Here is a 22319-nt window from a genome sequence, read left to right as displayed (position 1 = left end):
AGGTTTTCATGTGAAGGAGGAAATCAGCAATCGAACAGACCCAGTTCTTGAGGGATATCTATGTCTGTTACTTGTTTTGCTTTTGTTTAGGTTGATGCTAATTTTCCTGTAGCATTCTTTAGGCAGCATTCCTTAGAGCTTTTCTTTGTCTCCTACAGGTTCCTTAAACCTCTTTGTTGCCCCAGGAAAGTTTTGCATGTTACTGAAGTGCCAGGTGGGATCAGGGTTAGGCATAGGTAGATTATTATTGTGTAGACATAGTTTGCATGAAGTCATAGGTGGATGTCTGGACCTTGATGATTGCTGTTTAAGACTTGTCCCTATTTTAGATGCTTTCCTGCTATACACAAATTATTCCAATTTTCATATATTGTAGTCATTTGGGCAACTGATTGAGTTGTGGAAAGAACTGAGTAACTTTGAGATTTAAGGGACTAAAGTCTTGGATAAGAGTAAGAACATTGATTTCTTTGTATTTTAAAGTCTGTCTTACAAAGGTCCTGTCCTCATTGAATCTTAGAACAGTCATTAAACTAAATTCAGTATGAATCAGTTTGTCCTTTTCCCTTCAAAACTGACTAGATTCTAACTGCTTTGCAAAGAGTCATGTTGCGGGGCGTCTGGGTGGCTCAGTGGGTTAAGCCGCTGCCTTCGGCTCAGGTCATGATCTCAGGGTCCTGGGATCAAGTCCCACATGGGGCTCTCTGCTCAGCAGGGAGCCTGCTTCCTCCTCTCTCTCTGCCTGCCTCTCTGACTACTTGTGATTTCTCTCTGTCAAATAAATAAATAAAATCTTTAAAAAAAAAAAAAAAGAGTCATGTTGCGGGATATGAACAAGCCCTCTGGGCTCTAAATTTTACTTTAGATGGAAAATTTTGTGCTAGCAATGTTAGTCTCCACTTTGTAATTTTTCCCAGTGTAACATATATTGAATGTTTCCCTTTGATGTGTATATACCTGGAGGGATGGTTTCAATAAGTAGAACCAAAATGCACATGTCTTTGCACTAATTATATAGTATGTGCAGTAATATTTGACTTCAGGTTAATTTTCTTAAGGTTAAAGTATTTCCAAAGGCTCTTGACATTTCTTGAGAGATGCCCGTAGAAGGGTTATAGTTGTGGTACCATCTTTATTTTTAAGTGATTAGGCTTATCTGTTGAGTAGTTTGTTTTATCTCTTTGGTATTTGGGTGGTGTGGTCTTTAATAAGCATGGACCCCTAAGATTGCTTGCAAGCATTTAAAATCCTGGTATATTTGTGTGGGGTAGAGTTTATGCTTTTCCTCTTCATAGTGTCAAGATAATCTACCCATTGACTTTCCTTTGTTAAAGTTACACTTGCTCTTAGCCAAAAGGCTGAGAAGTGATTCCCTTGTTAAAAGTTAAACCATAAGGAAAAAAATTAAAGCTGTATATATATCTATGTCTATATAGATTTGTTTATTGGGAGTTCATTTTATAGGAATATCTCATGGCCATTCCTTTTTTTTTTTTTTTTTTTTTTGGCTTCATTTAATGTGAAAGTTTGGAATAAAGAGGTTGGTGCCACAAGAAATATTTTTACAAGTTACGTGTGAGTCATTTAATGTTGACTGCTAAGTACCTTCTCAGGAGCTGCTTTCTCAATTATAGATGAATTCTATTTGGCCCAGATTTTCCAGGTAGATTTTAGAAATGATGTTTGAAATCCTGGTTATTGATCAAAGGAAAATTTTATGGTACTGATTCTTATGCTTTAGTGAACATAAAAATCACTGGGTGTGTTTGTCAAAAGTATCAATTCTTGGGCTCATACTTTAAGGGTTATATATGATTCAGTAGGTCTTGCATGGGGCCTAGAAGTCTTTATTTTTTTACTCCCTTTGCAACCTATGTACCCAGCCCATACCTGGAGCAACAGGTTTTAGGTCTTGAATTCTCAGTTCATTTTATCTTCGTGGTTATATTGAGAGTTATGAGCTAAGACTATACTAACAAATAATGATTTTTTTAGACTCCTGAACTCCAGCCCTTAGAAAATCAATTCAATAAGATAGTAGACTATTATATCTGCTCATTTAGACTTTATTGAATCTTTCTAAATGTTGTAATAAAGGTATGTGGTGAAGGGTTAGGACAAGTTAATAAAATCCTTATATCACTTTGCACTTTTAAAATTTTTATTTTTATTTTTATTTATTTTTTTTATTTGACAGATCACAAGTAGGCAGAGAGGCAGACAGAGGGTGGGGGGAGGGGAAGTAGGCTCCCTGCTGAGCAAAGAGCTGGATGTGGGGCTTGATCCCAGGACCCTGGGATCATGACCTGAGCTGAAGGCAGAGGCTTTAACCCACTGAGCCACCCAGGCACCCCACACTTTCTTTAAATTAAAGATTTATTTTAGAGAGAGAGTGAGCGAGAGAGGGCACAAACAGGAGTGGGGGGGTGGGTAGGGGGAGAGAGAGAACCTCAAGCAGACTCTGCTGAGCACAGATGCAGGGCTTGATCTCATGACCCTGAGATCATGACCTGAGCTTGAAAATCAAGAGTTAGACGTTCAGCATCAAGAGTTGAGCAGTCAGGTGCCTGGGTGGCTCAGTCAGTTGAAGTGTCTGCTTTCGGTTCAGGTCCTGATTCCAGAGTCCTGAGATTGGCAGGGAGCCTGCTTCTCTCTTTCCTCCCTGCTTGCTTATGTTCTCTGTTGCTATCTCTCTCTCAAATAAATAAAATCTTTAAAAAAAAAAAAAAGAGAGAGAGAGAGACATTCAACAAATTGAGCCACCCAGGCACCCCTCACTTTGCACTTCATGTAATGTGTTACAATTTGCATAGTATTTTTACATTTGATCTTTACAACAGCCTTGTGAGATAGGGAAAATATAAATTCCTTGAGGATAGGGACTACATATACCCATGTTGTTTCCCTAGTCAAAGGTCTAATGGCACATATAAGGTATTATTCAGTAAATATTTGTTGAATGACTATAGGAGTATTATTTGTCCCTTTTTCATAAGAGAGGAAACTGAGTATTGCAGTAGTGAATGTTAACCAGAATTAAACCCAGGTCTTTGGATTCTAAATCCAGTATATTTTCCACTTCTTTGTTTTCTCAGCTATTTTTGGCTGTTAATAGTCAACTATTTTTGACTGAATGGTCCCTTAAAATTCTTTTTTTTTTTTTTTTAAAGATTTTATTTATTTACTTGACAAAGATCATAAGTAGGCAGAGAGGTAGAGAGGCAGAGAGAGAGAGGGAAGCAGGCTCGCGGCTGAGCAGAGAGCCCGATGCGGGCCTCGATCCCAGGACCCTGAGATCATGACCTGAGCGGAAGGCAGAGGCTTAACTCACTGAGCCACCCAGGTGCCCCGGTCCCTTAAAATTCTTAAAATTCAGTCACATCCCTATAAACTTGAATAGCATTTGAGCTTTGGTTCTATTGTGAAATGTAACTGTCTTATATCATTATTTACCCTGTCTCTGATTGTTAAATTGGATGGGTTACAGGGAACCAAAATGGCTAGTTGTTGCTCTTGTTTGTTGATACTCTTTATTGGTTAGCAGTGAAAAGAGCCTGATATAATCATAATTGCAGTCCCAGGAAATACTTTTAATTCCCTAGGTAATTGAGGTAGAAAACATATAAAACTAAATTTGAAAATAGCATTTATCTTCCTCTTGGAAATCACTTCCACAACACCGCTGTTACCAGGAAAAGATCTGTTGTTAGTAACAAGATTTGTCTGGTTCATATAAATTATTATGAAGAAGGCTTCTCTTCAGCCCCCACTGACTAGTTTGTTTCAGGTGAGGGTTTGTTACCATGCTCTCAAGGATAATTATTTTTTAAGGTAAGTTCCATTGGGAGTAATTTTTATGATAAGCAAAGAGACTCAGTTGACAAGCAGACAGTTAAAATTTATGATCACTGCCCTGTGCTTTGGGAACGTGATGTGTGGTAAGTTTTATTCATTAGATGATGGTATTACTGACACAGTGGATAATGTGGTGGTTTAGGTTAGAGCCAATTAGAATTGTTCTTTTTGACTATCAGCTATATAGATTTTGAGCAGTTCTCTAAAAGCCTGTGTAGGGGTGGTATGATTCAAGCCCCACATGTGGAAAAAAATATTTAGGGCTTTTTTTTAAAGTAGACTCTAGGGGCACCTGGGTAGCTCAGTGGGTTAAGCCTCTGCCTTTGGCTCAGGTCATGATCTCAGGGTCCTGGGATTGAGCCCCGCATCGGGGAGCTTAGCGGGGAGCCTGCTTCTCCCCTCTCTCTGCCTGCCTCTCTGCCTACTTGTGATCTCACTCTCTCTGTCAAATAAATTAAAAAATAATAATCATAATAAAAATAAAAAGTAGGCTCCATGCCAAACATGGAGCTTGAACTCATGACCCTGAGATTGAGTTGCATGCTCTACGGACTGAGCCAGACAGGTGCCCCAAAAATATTTAGGCAGTTTTAAAATACCTTTTTAAAAACTTGCAAGTCTCTGTAAGAGATATATTTTATATTAGAACCAATAAAATACCAAAAAAACCCATCTGAACCAAGTTTCAATAAACAATATTTAGTGTTCTTGTGCTCTCTGGCATTTTTTAGTCTGTTCAGTATTTGAGAGTTTTTTGTTTTGTTTTTTGAGTGCTGATGGTGATCCACATGAATTTCATGACTATTAGGTTATGATCCACAGTTTGAAAAGTAGTGATTTAGGGTATCACTTTTCTGGTATGGCCCACTAATATCACCCCATCTGGTTTAGCAATTAAGCACAAACTATGTGTAAATTACTGTTAGGCTTGTATGAATCACAGAGTCCCTGCATCTCTGCCCTTGAGCACTGCAGTGGGGTAGTATACAATTTACTGTGTGTAAAGCAAATGAATTAATGGGAGATAAAGAACACAATGGAGTTTAAAGGAAAGAGTGATATGGTTGAGATGACTGGTGGGTAGATCGGTCACAGAAGGCTTTTTAAATTGTGATTGAAGGACAAGTCTAATTTCAGTAGTCAGAGAAGGGTGAAGGAATTCATAGGCTGAGGAAACTGACCAAAGGGAGGAGGATATGAAAAGTTCTTGGGATAACAAGAAATCTAAAGTTGCTATTTGTAGACAGTTGGGCTTGAAGTTAGATCAAAAAGGGCTTTGAATGCAAAGCTATGAAGTTTGGATTCTGTTCTGTTTTTGAGGTCAGAATATAATTATATGTGCATTAATACCTAGGACTCCCTGTGAATTTAGTTTTTATTTAATTATTTACCCAAAGAGGTTGAATAACTTCCAAGGCCAAAGAGGAAAATCACTATTAGACTTAGAAGAATTTCAGAGCATCTAGTCTCTTGGGCTATCTTATACTATATAAAGAAGGGAACTAAGAACAACTAAGCTCTAACACCCATAGCTGGGAACAGCTGGTGAGGAGCTGGTTGCCTTTAATTTGTATAAGTTTTACTTCACAATCTAGCCTAGCTTGTCTAATATATCCTCCTCTTTTTAAGTTTTTTTTTTTTTTTTAAATTTATTTATGTATTTGGGAGAGAGAGGAGAGGCAGGGTGAGAGGGGCAGAGGGAAAGAATCTTCAAGCAGACTCCATGCTGGGTGCAGGTTTCCATGTGGGGCTCCATGAGGATCTGACAACCCTGAGATCATGACTGTAGCTGAAATCTAGAGTCGGATGCTTAACCCACTGCTCCACCCTGGCCTCCCACTTCTCTTTAAGCTTAAAATGAGTGTACTTACTGTTCTGTTCACAGTTGGTAAGTTTGATCCTTACATGCTACAGACCCACTGTGCTCTGCCCTACAATGTTCTGTTTTAGCTGTTCTAAGAATTCCTAGTCTGTTCCTCTGATTTGAAGATGCCTCCTTTAATTTAAATATTTGGTTTCTGCATATAGCATACTGTTGGGAGTTGAGGGGACTGAAGACAGACAGCTTAATATAGTACTAAGATTTATATGTGCTGTCTACATTCAGAATGAAAATACATCTTTAAATAAGAATTGGTGATGACCACAAAGTAAATTTTTGCTTTCTGTCCGTAATCTGAAGGGTACTTCAGGATTAAAGTGTGTGATATGGTTTTAGTAAAATGCAAGGTAGTATGTATGTAGTCTCTTGCTGTTAGTTTGCTCCCTGCTAAGCAAGTAAGGTTCTCATGGTAGTTGAGGAAATAAACCTATCTGCAAGGTATTGAAGTTGCAGAGTAAGAAATTATATTTGAGTATCCTTATAGGTACTTCCTTCCATGAACTTAAGTTATTATAAAAACATCTTTTTATTTTTAAAGTTTTTATTTTATTTATTTATTTATTAAAAATATTTTATGTATTTATTTGACAGACAGAGGTCACAGGTAGGCAGAGGGGCAGGCAGAGAGAGAGGAAGAGAAGCAAGCTCCCTGCTGAGCAGAGAGCCCAACTCTGGGCTTGATCCCAGGACCCTGGGATCATGAACTGAGCCAAAGGCAGTGGCTTAACTCACTGAGCCACCCAGGCACCCCTAAAGTATTTTTTTTTTTAAAGATTTTTATTTATTTAGTTGATAGAGATCACAAGTACGCAGAGAGAGAAGGGGAAGCAGACTCCCTGCCCAGCAGAGAGGCCACCTCTGTCCCAGGACCCTGAGATCAGGACCTGAGCCGAAGGCCGAGGCTTATTAACCCACTGAGCCACCCAGGCACCATAAACATCTTTTTAAAAATGATTTATTTTTGCTTAAGCTATCTAAAAGTGTAGGTTCTTGTGTCAGACCTCAGAGCAAAACTAAAATGACAAATCTATGTGTTCTGTGGACTTGAAACACAAGTAATTAGTTTACTTCTCTTTGGAAAAGTACAGAGTGTCTGCAGAGAGTCAGCTGCTTGTGTGGATATTCTCCCAGCTGTGTTCAAGCAGCTGATTACTTTTAGAGAACTATTCCAGGAGATTAACCAGGAAGTTGTTTTTTCCCCCCCAAATACTGCAGTACTTTTATATTTATATGTCTGTCATGTTTTAGTTAGGTTTATTTAGTATGTTTTTAAAAATTGGTATATTGGTTAAATTAATTTTTGGTGGTCTTGGAAAATGTGAAAGTTTTGGAAACTTCTTCCACTTCTTTTGCTGATCAGTTTAATCATTTAATCATCTATAAAGTTTATAACTTGTAAAGTGTGTCGTTTGCCTACTGAATGCATCATGGGTTACTTAATTTTTTTTACCCAATGTTACTGTCATTTTGATTTTGGTAAGGTTAAAAACTACTTTCTGGATCTGTTTTCTCAAGATATGTAACTTGCATCTCTCTTTACTTGGAAACAGCAATGAGTTTTGTTCTCTGGCTGGTATTTTGAATCCAAGGAAATGTGACACTTATTTATGAGTTATGTGCTAGTAGATTATTTTAGATTTCCCTGCCTTATCCAGTTATCCTTTATATTGCTGATTCAGAAAAGGTCTTATTGTACCTTTCTTCTTCTTCTTTTTTAAAAAGATCTTATTTATTTATTTGACACAGAAAGCAAGAGCAGGAACACCAAAACAGGGGGAGTGGCAGGCAGAGGGAGGGGGACAAGCAGGTTTCCTGCTGAGCAAGGAGCCTGATGAAGGGCTGATGGGACCCGGTGATCATGACCTGAGCTGAAGGCAGACGCTTAACTAACTGATCCACCCAGGCGCCCCTCTACACTTCTTTCTGTACACTCATGTATAGTACCTCTTGAGAGTAATTGAATGTTTAGGAAATAGCTAGTAGGATTCAGGGTGCAGGGTCTTGTCCTAGAACAAACTTATCCCATCACAGGAGGAGTCATGTTTTTAATCGCGTTATGTAGTAATCCAGAAATAGTAGTGAAATAGAACTTTAAAAAATTAAGATTCCTTCTTTGGTAATTTGTGCCACTTACAAACTAAGATTGTTGATAAACCTGGTTGATTTTATCCTTTAACTTTCACTATGATCAGTGTACCAAATTAAAAACATTTGGGGGTTCCATTTCAATTGGCCATGAAGGCAAGGGTCCAAAATACAGCAGATCTCAGACTTTCTGAGTTGGTGTTGGGAAATGATTTAAAACTGATTACATTTGTTTACTGTTCAGTAACTGAGGGGGGTTGGTTCTCAGCAGTAGTGGTGTACATGGGAAGCTATATTAGGCTAGGGAAACCATAATGGCTACTAGCAACTTTCTTAACCCCTACCTAACATTCATCATCCCATAATGTAAAGAAGTAACCCAATTTTCACATTCAGCCTTACTTTTATTTATTTATTTATTTATTTATTTTAAAGATTTTTTATTTATTTATTTGACAGACAGAGATCACAAGTAGGCAGAGAGGCAGGCAGAGAGAGAGAGAGGGAAGCAGGCTCCCTGCTGAGCAGAGAGCCCGATGTGGGACTCGATCCCAGGACCCTGAGATCATAACCTGAGCCGAAGGCAGCAGCTTAACCCACTGAGCCACCCAGGCGCCCTCAGCCTTACTTTTAAATAGTTTAAATAGAACCATGCAATACTACATGCTGACCAAATGTTTAAAGACAAAAACTGAAAAACTAACAATCCTATCAAAACAAAATAAGTGATGTTGTAAATAGTTTTAGTATCAGAACTTTAAGACCTTACTGGTAATTCTTTAGCCTCTGTCATGTGAGGGAGTCCACTGTACTTAATTTTTTTTTTATACTAAGTGTGGTGCATTTTGTTTTCATGGATGAAACAGTATAATTATAATAGATTATTCCCAGAATTTATGTGAAATAAAGACTCGCTTTTTAAATGTCGACATGTTTATTTCTTACTACTCCTTACTTCATTTTGCTATCCTTGGAGTCAGTGTTATTTTTAAAATTAATAACAGTTAGTTACTTTTATTTTCAACACATTTGAGCAAAAGAAAACATAGCCTCACTTTGAAATCGCTTATGTAATTGAATGCCATATTTTACTCTTAAGCATTATTTCTGTTACTTCCCATAATAGAAAGAAAAATTATCACTAATATTAAAGTTTGAAAAATGTAGAGCTTGCATAATGTTTTTAGTACTTCCCCCTAAACAGTGAAACCAGTATAAAAGTTAAAAATAAGGAGTGGAATTATGGGAGTACATGAAGGAAAACCATTATTGAATGTTTTTTGTGCTAGTCTTAATAATTTTTCATTCATTGGCAGAGAGAGAGAGAGAGAAAGAGTACAAGCAGGGGAAGCAGCAGAGGGAGAGGAAGAAGCAGGCTCCTCGCCACCCTACAACCCTTCCCGAGCAGGGAGCAGGGAGCCCAATGTGGGGCTCTGTCCCAGGATCCTGGAATCATGACCTGAGCTGAAAGGAGTTGCTTAACCAACTCAGCCATCCAGGTGTCCCTTAGGGAAACATTTTAGTGAGTGCTTACTACCTGAACATGGGATTAGACACTGGGGATAGAAAGATGAGTAACGTGTAGTCCTTGCCCTTAGGAAATTAGCTGCATGTAGCAAAGTTTATCCATTTCTCTACTGAAGGACATTTGGTTGTTTTCAAGTTTTTGTAATTATGAATAAAGCTTCTATGACATCTGCAGGTTTTTGTGTGGACAAGTTTTCAACTCCCTTGGGTAATACCAAGGAGGACAGTTGCTAGTTCAGCTGGTAAGAGTATGTTAGTTTTGTGAGAAGTTTCCAGTCTTCCAAAGTGGCTGTACTATTTGGCATCCCCACCAGCAATGAAGGAGTATTTCTGTTAATCCATATCCTTGCCAACGTTTGGTATTGTCAGTGGTCTGGATTTTGGTTATTTTATTAGGTGTGTAGTGGCATAAAATTCACTCTTTTAAAGTATTGTAATATGATAGAGAAAATTTGGAGACTAAGGAAAAGAAAAATAATCCCCCATCTTATCATCCTAACAAAACTACTTTTGGTATTTTGGCTTTTATGTAGGCATCTTCTATAAAGTTGAGATCGTACTGTTATAATTTGTAATCTAACTTTTAAAATTAATACTTTATTTACCAGAACAGTTTGATTTACAAAAGAAAATATCAGAGAGTTCCCATATATCCTTCTCCCACCTCAGCCATAGAATTTTTCCTTTTTTGAACATCTTACATGAGTATTGTCCTTTTGTTTAAATTAAGGAACCAATATTGATGTATTATTACTAACTTAAGCCCATAGTTTGTTCACATTTTTTTAGTGTCTAGTCCTGATGTCTTTCTGTTCCAGGATCCCATCCAGGATACCACATTACATTTAGTTGTCCTGTCTTTTTAAGCTCATTTTGGCTGTAACAGTATCTCAAGTCTTTCTGTGTTTTTGATGACCTTTTGATGACCTTGACAGTTGTGAGTATTAGTCAGGTATATTATAGGATGCCTGACTACTGGAATTTGTCTGATTTTTTTTTTTTTTCATGATTAAACTGGGGTTTTGTTTTTGGGGGAGAAATATTACACAGGTAAAGTACCATTTTCATTAGTTCAGGTGAGGAGTGCATACTGTTATTATGATTTGTGATGTTGATCATCTGGTGGATGTTGTGCTCAGCCCCTCTCCCCTATTGTACCCTTTGGATAGGAGTCACACCCGGCGTAGCTTACACTTAAGGAGTAGGGAGTTATACTTCTCCCCTCTAGAGTGTAGTATCTGTTTAATTTATTTAGAATTGTTCTGCATAGGAGAAGGATTCCTCTTCTCCCCCATGTATAAATTTATCAATCATTTATGTCATGGGCTCAATGGATACTTATTTTATAATATGGGTTTTATAATCCAATACTGCTTTATTTTATTGCTCCATTTGTTCTAGCTTTGACCATTGGTTGGTCTTTTAGTTGGCCCCTGTGCCTTTTGCCATACCCTCCTCCCCATTAATGTTTGGGTTGTTTTGTTTTGTTTTGTTTTTGAGCACTTCTTTACTTTCTGGCACTACAAAAGGCTCTGGGCTCGTGTTGTGTATTTCATGCCCAATCCTCGAATCAGCCATTTCTCCAATGGGTCCTAGTTATTTTTAGTGGGGAATGGTATTAGAAAGCAAGATCTGGGCACTAGATGCGGTGGTAGCTACCAGGGTATAACTTCTTTCAGGTCCTCTCAGTTGACAACAAAAGAATATATGTGTGTATATTAGCCCCTGTATATATGCATATTTGTAAATATTTCTATATGTAACCATCTTTATCTGCATTAAGTTAAACATGAGTTCTTACTGATACTGTAGCTTTACTCCATTACCATATGATTTTTTGGTTACTCTCCCTTGCAGATCTGTACATTTCCACTTCAAAGGTGAGAAATTTGGTTTCCCATGTTCATCATTCATTTACTTGTTTAATTCCAGTATACACGTATAGCAGTTGTTAACTTGTACCTTGGGGAAGCAATTTTATCGACTAGAATATAGTATTTATGTGCAGTCACTTTTGCCTTTATCTTATAGAATTCATTATGGTTACTTAGGTCTGTACCTTTTCCCCCTATCCCCTTCAGTGAGGTTGTTTAAAATACATTTGAAATATGAATAGATTCTCTTGTCACAGTCTGGGATTCTCCCAACCTGCTAGCTGTTTTTTTTTTTTTTTAATTTGCTTACCTTCAGGTTTACTCAATGTTATAAATATCCTTAAGTTTTGCAAATGCATTTTGTCGTGATTGTGTGTTACAGTGTCATACAAAATAGTTTTATTGCCCTAAAAATCCCCTGTGCTTCACTTATTCATCCTTCCTCTCTCTCCACACCCCAGCAACACACTGATCTTTGCGTTTTCCAGAATGTTGTATAATTGGGATCATACAGTATATAGCTTTTTCATATTATCTTCTTTCCCTTAGCAATATGCATTTAAGGTCTCTTCCCCCGTACCATGTCTTTCTGTGACTTGATAGCTCATTTCTTTTTATAGCTGAATATATTCCATTGACTGAATGGATAAACAGTTTTGTTTAGCCATTCACTTAAAAAGGACATCTTGGTTGCTTTCAGGTTTTGGCAATTATGAATAAAGCTGGTATAAACGCTTGTACGTGGGTTTTTGTGTAAATACAAGCTTTCAAGTCAATTGAGTGAATACCTAGTAGTGTGATGGCTATGTCTTATGGTTGAGACTAAGTTTAGCTTTTTAAGGAACTATCAGTCTGTATTCCAAAGTGGCCATACTGTTATGCATTACCACCAGCAATGAGTGAGTTGCTCTTGTTCCACATCCTCATCGTCATTTGGTGTCATCAGTTTTTTTGGATTTTAGCTATTCAAGTAGGTGTGGTATCTTGTTTTGACTTGCAGTTCTCTAATGATGAATGATGTTGAGTAAATTTTCATACTCTCTTTTTCCCTAGGTTTTATTTATTTATTAGAGATATAGAGAGAGAAAGCACAAGCAGGGGGAACAGCAGAGGGGGAGGGAAAAGGAGGCTCTCCACTGAGCAAGGGAGCTCCATCCCAGGAACCCCATTCAAGGAGCCTGGGATCATGACCTGAGCTGAAAGCAGACTTTCAACCCATTGAGCCACCCAGGTGCCCCACTTTTCATATTCTTATTTGCTGTCTGTAAATCTTCTTTGGTGAGGTGTCATATCTTTTGTCCAGTTTGTAATTGGGTTGTTTGTGTTTTTATTGTTAAGTTTTAAGAGTTCTTTCTATATTTTGGATACAAGTCCCTTATCAGATATGCATTTTCCGTATTTCACCCCAAGGGTGTAGCTTGTTTTTCATTCTCTTAACAGTATCTTTCACAGAGCAAAAGTTTTTAATTTTAATAAAGTTCAGCCTAACAGTTTTTTTTTCTTAGATAACATTTTTGTTGTTGTATCTAAAATCTCTTTGCCATACCCTAGCTTGTCTCCTATGTTACCTTTTAGAGGTTGCATTTTATAATCCACTTTTTAAAAAATAACATTTTATTTATTTATTTGATAGAGAGCTAGAGAGCACAAGCAAGGGGAGCGGTAGAGCAAGAGGGAGAAGCAAGCTTCTTGCTGAGCAGGGATCCTGATGTGGGGCTCCATCCAAGTACCCTGGGTTCATGACCTGAGCCTCACGTAGACACTTAACCGTCTGAGTCACCCAGGCACCCCTACAATCCACTTTTTAACATAATATTGGCTCAAACATTGTTAGATATTTTCTTTATCTCCATAATTTTAAATGATTGTTTTATAGTTAATTTGTGCTATAATTTTAACTATTCATCCCTCTTATTTTTTTAAATTATTTTTCTATTTTTAAAGATTTTAATTAATTAATTAATTAATTAGGCTGACAGAGATCACAAGTAGGCGGAGAGGCAGGCAGAGAGAGAGGAGGAAGCAGGGTCCCCGCCGAGCAGAGAGCCCGATACGGGGCTTGATCCCAGGACCCCGGGATCATGACCTGAGCCTAAGGCAGAGGTTTTAACCCATTGAGCCACCCAGGCGCCCCTCTTATTTTATTTTTTTTAATAAGAACAGAAATTTGGAAACAGTCTTTTTCTTTGTTTAGGAATATTTCATTTTTTCTTTCAACATACTTGAGAGTGGTCCACATACAAAGGTTAGTAAGTTCTTATTCCTCTCTTGGAGCTCCTATTTTGATGTTTTCCTTTGGATAAATTTTAATTGCCATTTTAATTGAAAAGATAGGAACACTTTAATAACTTTAGATGCATATTACCTGTAAAATTGCTTTTCAGAAGGATTTTACCTATTTACATAGTCATCATCTCATTTTCCCTGTAAGTTAACATTAAAAGCACTGAGGTGGGGCAGCTGGGTTGCTCAGGCCATTAAGCTTCTGCCTTTGGCTCAAGTTGTAATCTCAGGGTCCTGGGATGGAGGTCTGCATCTCAGGATTCCTGCTCAGCTGGGAGCCTGCTTCTCCCTCTCCCTCTGCCCTGCCCCCTACCTTCGTGCTCTCTCTCTCAAATAAATAAATAAAATCTTAAAAAAGTATTGAGATAATAATTTTGCGCTTTTTAAATTGTTGACAAGTTTTGCTATTTATTGGAAAAAGCTCAAACATTTTAGAAATCTTTGGCCATTTACATTCTCTAGTTATACTTCTCTGTTTCTGTCAATAAGGTGTTTTAAAATGTAAGATGCAAAATGTTCTTATTTCTGAAACAAATTACAAAAAATTTCTTTATTTAGTGGTCCAGAATAGTAATTTTGTGTAGATGCATCCAAGCTTCACTTCTTTTGGCTTAGTTCGGCTTACATGTGATTGAATCTCTTATCTCAGGAGTTTAAGGGCAAAGTACAGCCTGATTGCTAAGACAATTAGTCAATAAACATACTCCCAGACTTGATTGTTTGCTTAAGTAAGATAGTGAGGAGGCAGAGTTAGATGAAAAGGAGTCAATCTAAACTAGTCAGATGCCTTCACTACAAATTAGAAAGGACATACATTCACATTTCAGTAGAGTAGATCCTTACTTTTATAGTCTAGTGTACCCACCAACTGGGCAATGAACCAATGAAAAGTCAAAGGAAGTGTCTCTCTTCTGATGTGTCAAGGGTCTGTTTTTCTCCAACTTGGAGTCTTCATCCAATTTCTATAAAGATATGTTGTGGACAGAGTGGGGAGGTTTATAAAAAGCTTTGTGTAATTGAAGAAATAATAGGTATGTAAAATTTTAAAAAACTACTCATAGTTCTAGTCACTCTAAACTATTTTCATATTTTACACAGTGTGCCTTTTCTTGGGCAAAAATATTTTATGCGCTCATAATCACAATACCCAGTATTTTGCATTTAACATAATATAAGAACTTTTCCATGTTATGTTGCATGTAGTCTTTACAGATTTTTTTTTAAAGATTTTTATTTATTTATTTGATAGACAGAGAGAGATCACAAGTAGGCAGAGAGGCAGGCAGAGAGAGAGGGGGAAGCAGGCTCCCCGCTGAGCAGAGAGCCGGATGCAGGAATCGATCCCAAGACCCCGAAATCATGACCTGAGCTGAAGGCAGAGGCCCAAACCACTGAGCCACCCAGGCGCCCCCTTTACAGATATTTAAAAAAAAAATAATTGGTCCAGGGGTGTCATTCAGTTAAGCGCCTGACTCTTGGTTTTGGCTCAGGTTGTGATCTCAGGATTGTGAGATTGCGTTCTGCATTGGTCTTGCTTTCAGTGGAGAGTAGGCTAGAGATGCTCTCTCCCTCTCCCTCCCACTGTGTTCCACCCCATGCTTGCTCGCTCTCTATCTCTCTCTCAAATAAATAAAATCCTAAAACTAAACAACTGGAAAAAGAATTGTATGATCCATTTGCTTGATGTACTTCAATGTCTTTATTCAGAGTAATTTAAAAGTAGAATAAGGATTGTGTTTCACTTTGATGATGGACTCCTATTTCACATTTATAAATGAGGATATTGTATAATAATTTTTATTTAGTTTTATTTTTTTAAAGATTTTACTTATTTGAGATAGAACGAGAGAGAGAGAGCACAAGCATGGGGAGAAGCAGGCAGAGAGAGAAGCAGAGTCCCTGCTGAGCAGGGAGCATGATGTGGGGCTCCATCCCAGGACTCTACTGGGATCACGACTTGAGCTGAAGGCGGACGCTTAACTGACTGAGCCACTCAGGTGCTCCTAATTTTTATTTTTTAAGATTTAATTTTTTAAGTACTCTACACCCAGAGTGGGGCTTGAACTCAGGATCCCAAGATCAAGAATCACTTGCTTAAAGATTTATTTTTATTTTTATTTTTAAAAGATTTTATTTTTAAGTATCTATATCCAACGTGAGGTTTGAACTCACAACCCTGAGATCAAGAGTCATATGCCCCACCTATTGAGTCAGTCAGATGCCCCAATAATTTTTATTTTTAAATAAGTGTTATTGAGGTTTATGTATGGTCAGATGCACACAGCTTAAGTGCAGAGTTTGAGTTTTGACAGAGGTATCGACCCATTTAACCACCCCCCAGTCAAGATACAGAATACTTCTGTCATTTCTGAAAGCTTCCTTGTGTTCCTTTGCATTCAGTAGTTACCCGTGCCCCACAGATAACCACTGATATGATTTTTACCACTGTAGAATAGTTTTCCCTATTCTGGTAGTTAAATAGATGGAATCAAATCAATCACAGACCCTTTTCTGTTTCACTTCTTTTTCTCATTGTGTTTTTGAGATTCATCCATGTTGTTGTGGATATCAGTAGTTTTGGTCTTTTTTATCGCCAATTAAGAGTTCATTGCATGAGTGTGCCACAATTTTTTTAAAAATCTGTTTACCTTTTGGTAGATACTGGGCTGTTTTTAGCTTTGGACTGTTAACGAATAAAGCCTCAGTGAACATTCAACAGCAGTTGTTTATAAGAAATTGCCAGATTGTTTTTGCTTTGTGCTTCCATTAGCAGTGTATGAGAAGTTCATTTCTTCTATATCTTTGGCAAAAGTTGGTTTTATCCTCTTTTTTATTTTAACCATTCTTGTGGGCATGTAGCCACTGTGTTTTAATCAATATAATTGAAATCTATGTCATATTGCTTGCAGTTATAGGAATTTATTGTCTTTTTTTTAACAGTCTGTCTCCAAGGGACTAATTGCCCTTTAATTACTTTTTGTGAATGTCACAGGGGTGGGAGGTGAAGATCATATTCTGTCTACCACACAGAATGGCTCCTTGCTGTGGTACATTTAGTGATTGGCGCTGTCATATTTCCATCCATATTTAGTTTCAGTATGTACAGCTTCCTTCAGTAGGTACACCTTCCTCTACTAATCCTGACTATTTAGAGCTTTTCTCCCTTGCTTTTCAGAGTGTTTATATTAGCTTTACAATTTCCCGTTGGCTTACTTTAGTTGAACCGAAGTCTTATCTAAAGCCACACACCTGGGTGGCTTAGTTGGTTAAGCATCTGCCTTCACCTCAGGTTAGGATCCCAGAGTCCTGGGATCAAGCCTAGCATGGGGCTCCCTGCTCAGTGGGAAAACGGCTTCTCCTTCTCCCTCTGACTGCTGCTCTGCCTATTGTGCACTCTTTTTCTGTCAAATAAATAAATAAAGCCACTCCCGTTAGCTAGCTAAAGGCCTGATTGGGCCAGATTTTGGTCTTATGTAAAAAATGAGAATTTTATTAAAATTATTAGGTATATTTTTATAATGCTGAAAACACAAAGTATACATTGTAGGTATATCTGATTACCCAGAGAAACAAAATTTGTGGATTGTTGGAGATTTTTACTAGCCTTTTTTTCCCTTATGCTTTATTATGAAAAATTTCAAGCATACAGAAAAGTTGAAGGTAATGCACAGTGAATACCTGCATACCCACCACCTAAATTTTATAATTAACATTTTGCTGAATTTGTTTAATCAAATACCTGCTGAAAATGTTTTGATAGTGTGGTTGAGCTGTTCCCTTTCTTTGTGGAAGAACGTAGATGAGTGGGACCCATTGGGCAGTAATTACTTTTGTGTGGTATAGGACTAGGTGTTTCTCTGATGCAGTGATATTATGAAGGTGATTCCCTTCTTGTGATGAGTCAGCGTAGGTTGAGAGCTCAATCATTTATTTTCAGATGAATTCCAGCTACATTTTATTACAAAAGCAGAAGACAGGCAAGGGAGATTGGTGATAGAAAGGATTTGTGTCATCAGGAGGCCAAAATGCTACTAACCTGCTTGCCCAACTGATACAAATACTATCACATGAATAGCTGTCATTTATTGAGTAGTTACCGTCTTCTAGAGCTTTATCTCATTTTAGTTCTCATTCTGTTAGCTAGGTATTATTAGCACAATTTTATGGGTTAGGAAACTGAGGTTCAGTGAGATTGAATAATTTAGCAGTGTCTCATCTGTTAAATGGCACAAGTGTTACTCAAAGCCAAGTCTCTCTGACTCTAAAACCCATGCTTTGAACCAGAAGTCAAATGCTGGAAGTTTCCTTTATTGCAGAATTTATAGTTTACATTTATGTCTTTAGAATTGTCCAAATTGGGCCACACTTTGAGCTTGATATGGTGGCATTCTTCTGGAAAAGAGGGTATCATAAACATTTTTATAATTGCAGAGTCCTCTTAATTTTTGAGGAGGGAGGATCCTTTTTGAAATTAAACATCCTGGGGTTTTTACTGACCTCATTTCATTCTCTGAAGAATGAAGGAATTTCCAGCCTTGTATTAAATTGTGGAATGTATAACCTTCCATTTTTAGTAGAACCAAATAAACATTAGCAAGTGTGTTTAGAATGTGACAGTGGTAGTTCGTTCCTGTCTTTATTTATTTAATTTTTTAAAAGAGGTTTTTAGGTTGATAGCCAATTTGAAGCTTGGTCTTTCTGATAAAGAATTGAAACGTAAGCAAGCTCTCTTGTTCCCTGGCTCTTGGAATAAGCCCTACTGCAGTTTCCCAGATGACTTTCAGGGCTTGTTTTTTGAGTGACCCAGGAAAAGTGTATTTTAATGTAAAAACTGAATGGATGGTGGAAATATGCATTGAAAGCAGTAGTTCTTCACCTTTTTGGTTAAGAACTTTTAAAGGTTAAGAACTTTTTTTTTTTTTAAGATTTTATTTATTAATTTGACAGAGAGAAATCACAAGTAGATGGAGAGGCAGCCAGAGAGAGAGAGAGAGGGAAGCAGGCTCCCTGCTGAGCAGAGGGCCCGATGTGGGACTCGATCCCAGGACTCTGAGATCATGACCTGAGCCGAAGGCAGCAGCTTAACCCACTGAGCCACCCAGGCGCCCCTAAAGGTTAAGAACTTTTAAAGCCAGTGGAAGCAGTGGACCCCATACTCACGGTGAAAAATACATATATGCACAAATATAGTTTTACAGACAAATGATATAGGTGTTCACCAACTCCCAGCCTATTGACAGAATACCCCAGATTAAAGTTACCTTAAAGGAGAAAAAAATGGGGAGCTGAAAAATAAGATTTTAGTACAGTTAAACTTTTTTCATAAATGTGTGTTTCATAAAATTGCTTATACTAACATAAAATCTTGTTTTAGTATCCAAGGTGTTCAGTCTCTAAAGTGAGTTTTCCCTACTTTGTTAAAAAAATTTTTTTAAGGGTATTCATGAATAAGCTAAGATTCCTAAGGGTAGATGAAGTTCTCTATGTTGATTTCTAAATTTTTGCTCTTTTCAATTTTTTCTACCAGCAAAACATGTTTGTAGAACTATTGATAAGGCTAGGATTAGATGAAATCCTTTGACAATTCCCAACTTTAGGTTTCCATTTCTTCTTCAACCAACATTTCTTCAACAGCGATGCAATACTTTGTTCTTTTTTTTTTTAAGATTTTATTTATTTATTTGACAGAGAGATCACACGGATGCAGAGAGTCAGGCAGAGAGAGAGGGGGAAGCAGGCTCCCCGCTGATTCGGGGCTCCATCCCAGGACCCTGAGATCATGACCTGAGCCAAAGGCAGGTTAAGGCAGTGGCTTAATCCACTGAGCCACCCAGGAACCCCACAATACTTCATTCTAGTGCAAGTATTCAGGTGGTGTTCCTAGCGAGTTACATGTTTCATTACAGTAATCCTCACAAGAATCCTTTTAGGGGCTTATTATTGTCCCCATTTTACAGATGCAGAAAACAATGCTAAGAAAGGTTAAATGACTTAGTTAAGACAAGTGCCTGCACTGAAGGTAGGGCCAAAAATTTGAACCCATAGCTTCAAAGCTCATTTTCTCTCTGTTTTACCCTCTGGCTCTGTGATGAGAGTTGATCATTTTTTTGATTACTAGTTTGACCTGATCCAAATCTTAAAAGCCCAAATTTCTATTAGTGGAAGGGGTGCTTTTATTTTTTCTATAGCTAGCCAATTGTAAAATTACTGAATTTTTGTGTGGGTATAAGTTAGACTTTAGGTTGTGAAAGGTCTAGAGTGCTGAATTTACTGATTAGATTGTTAAACCCAAAAGGAAGGAGGTTTAGCAGGGTGATCTCTTGCCTGTTCTGTTTATATAAATGGATGTTTCAGATACCAGACTTTGACAGAGACAGTTCCAGTGACTGGAAAGTTTGTGGAAAGCTTGTTACTAAATTTAACATCATTTTCAGGAAGGAAAAATCCTAATGGTTTGGAACTGAAAAAGAGCATAACTCTAAAGGGTTGTAGATAAGCTTTTATCACACTGAGTAAAGGCCAGGTGTCTATTTCTTAACTCTTGGGAGATAGCCATGGAGGGAACCTCCAGCTCAGCTAGCTGCCTTGTGGTTTTTGCTGAGACAGCAGGCAGGGTCAGCATCGTAGAAAGGTAGTTCACAAAACTCACTTTGCTGAGTGAGTTTTGTGACACTCAGCATCTTTCTGGCAAAATTATTGTTCTTTCAAACCTTGTACTTTTCCTAGTTGCAGCCTTCTTATGCAATGAAGCAGGGAGGAGAATGAGTAGGTTGATTTACTATATAACTTTAGATGTAGGTTCTTTTAGTTTGAACTGACGACACAGGGCTTTAAGTGAGATAGCACAGAGCAGAAAGAAGAGTAGATAGGATGCTAAGAGAGAATAATTGATGTAATTGGGAGGACAAAAGTTGGTTCAGATAATGAAATTTCAAAATTGCCTTTTTATTAAAAACCAAGTGATAAAAGAAATTATTTATATGAAAATATATACCACTTAACTCCCAAGGTGATGAAACTTGGTATAAAGGAAAATTAAATTGACTGACTTGGAGTTACGGGATAGAATCAGATATAAATATAAAAAATTATTTTAAGTCATACTTTTGTGTCTTTACAAATTAAAGGAATGCATTTTGTAAAAAAAAAATTTCTTCTTACAGAAATTGTAGGAGGTTTAAAAAGAACTAAGTAGAGTTCAAATGGCAGTATTATTAAAAGGTGTTTTGAATGTACTGTATACATGCTTGGTTAGGATGAGGAAATTGGCTTTGAAAGCTTTGTTTCCTCTGCAGCTTCACCATGTGCTTTTCCTGAAGCTCTGTGTGGGATTCTAGCATAGAGGAAGGGCAGGCCCTCTCACCTGTTTCCATTTTTTCTCCCTGCCATAAGTTCACAAATACTTTTTCATGTATGATCTATAAAAATAACAGCTTTTCTGGAACCAAATTAATCTTGATTTTATGGTTCATACTGCGTGACAGCGGGGGCAGGAGGGTGGAGTTACAAGGTGTTTGGACCCTTCTGGTTTATGGGATTTCTTTTTCCCTTTTTCCCCTTAGGAACGGCGTGAATGTTGAGGGGGCGACACACAAGCAGGTGGTGGACCTGATCCGAGCAGGCGAGAAGGAATTGATCTTGACAGTGTTATCTGTACCTCCACATGAGGCAGATAACCTAGATCCCAGTGACGACTCGTTGGGACAATCATTTTATGATTACACAGAAAAGCAAGCAGTACCCATATCGGTCCCCACATACAAACATGTGGAGCAGAATGGTGAGAAGTTTGTGGTGAGTGTCAGCTCAACTCAATCCTCAAAACATTTAGCTTTTATTTCCCCTCGATCTTGTCATTTATGATATATATTAGAGCATTAGAAGTAATCACCACAACTTTGATTAGTTTGTCTACCAGCAAGATGGGTTCATACATAAATAAAAGATACTGATTATGATTTTTGCAGGGAGTAAAGTGCGGTAATGGAGAGGATTTCTATTTCTGTTTAAATATAATTCCACTGTCTTTCCAGACAGTTTTAAGTTTGCATTCTGGTCTTTTGTAAACATGTTTAAGTTGGTTTCGTTGACTTGTTTGTTCGTTTATTGGTTGCCATATATCTTTGCTAATAGCAGTCTCTCACTTATTGTTGACTCTGTAGAGCTATAGAGCAAGGTTAATTTCAAAAGATGGTGTTTTCTAAAACATTTGGGTAATACAGAATTTGTCCACATCAGAACCTACAAATGCCCTGCACTCCTTTCTACCTCTTGTTCTTTTTCCTTTTCTTTGGAGATCCTGGTTGAATGATTAACTTGGGTTTTCCGCAAGGTCCTAAGTATACTCTGACTACAGTTCTCATGCACTGTTCTATATATTGTCAACCTGTTACTGTTGTAGATGTGCAGGAACGCCCATCTTGAGTTCTGGGTGATATGTGCCAGCCCCTTTTTTGAGTGCCTTGCTTGTTCCTCAAAACCTGATAGGGGCTGGTAGCCCAATATACTTATTTTTTCTCTTGATTGAGGTATGCTTTATTTGCCTTTGATTATTTGGGGAGTGTTGAAATAATGAGAAATTAATTATTCTTTGTAGAAAGTGCAGTGTGTTCTGTTAGATATTGGCAAACAGACCATATGTGTTTCAAGGTGAACTGCTGACTAAAGATGTAGTCTCTGAAACTGGGATTTATTCCCTGTGTAGGAATGAGCCACAGGACATTTATGGTAAATTCTTTTTAGTGGAGAGATAAGAAAAGCAAGCAGTGAAGCCAGAAAAGTTCAGAAGGATCAAATAGTGTTCAACTGCATCT

The 22319-nt window shown here is 37.7% G+C and overlaps 1 protein-coding gene across 1 annotated transcript in view; it reads left to right on the top strand.

The window, feature by feature from the left end:
- SNX27 (sorting nexin 27) overlaps positions 1-22319 on the top strand; it is a 65801-nt gene that overhangs the window by 3136 nt on the left and 40346 nt on the right. Inside the window, exon 2 of the mRNA XM_082685841.1 lies at positions 21069-21300. Coding sequence (XP_082541967.1) covers positions 21069-21300 — 232 coding nt within the window. The remainder of the gene's footprint in view (positions 1-21068; positions 21301-22319) is intronic.

The sequence above is a fragment of the Mustela nivalis genome (assembly GCF_964662115.1).
Source record: "Mustela nivalis genome assembly, chromosome: 10".
Taxonomy (NCBI): Eukaryota; Metazoa; Chordata; class Mammalia; order Carnivora; family Mustelidae; genus Mustela; species Mustela nivalis.
This window is presented reverse-complemented; position numbering and strand designations above follow the sequence as displayed.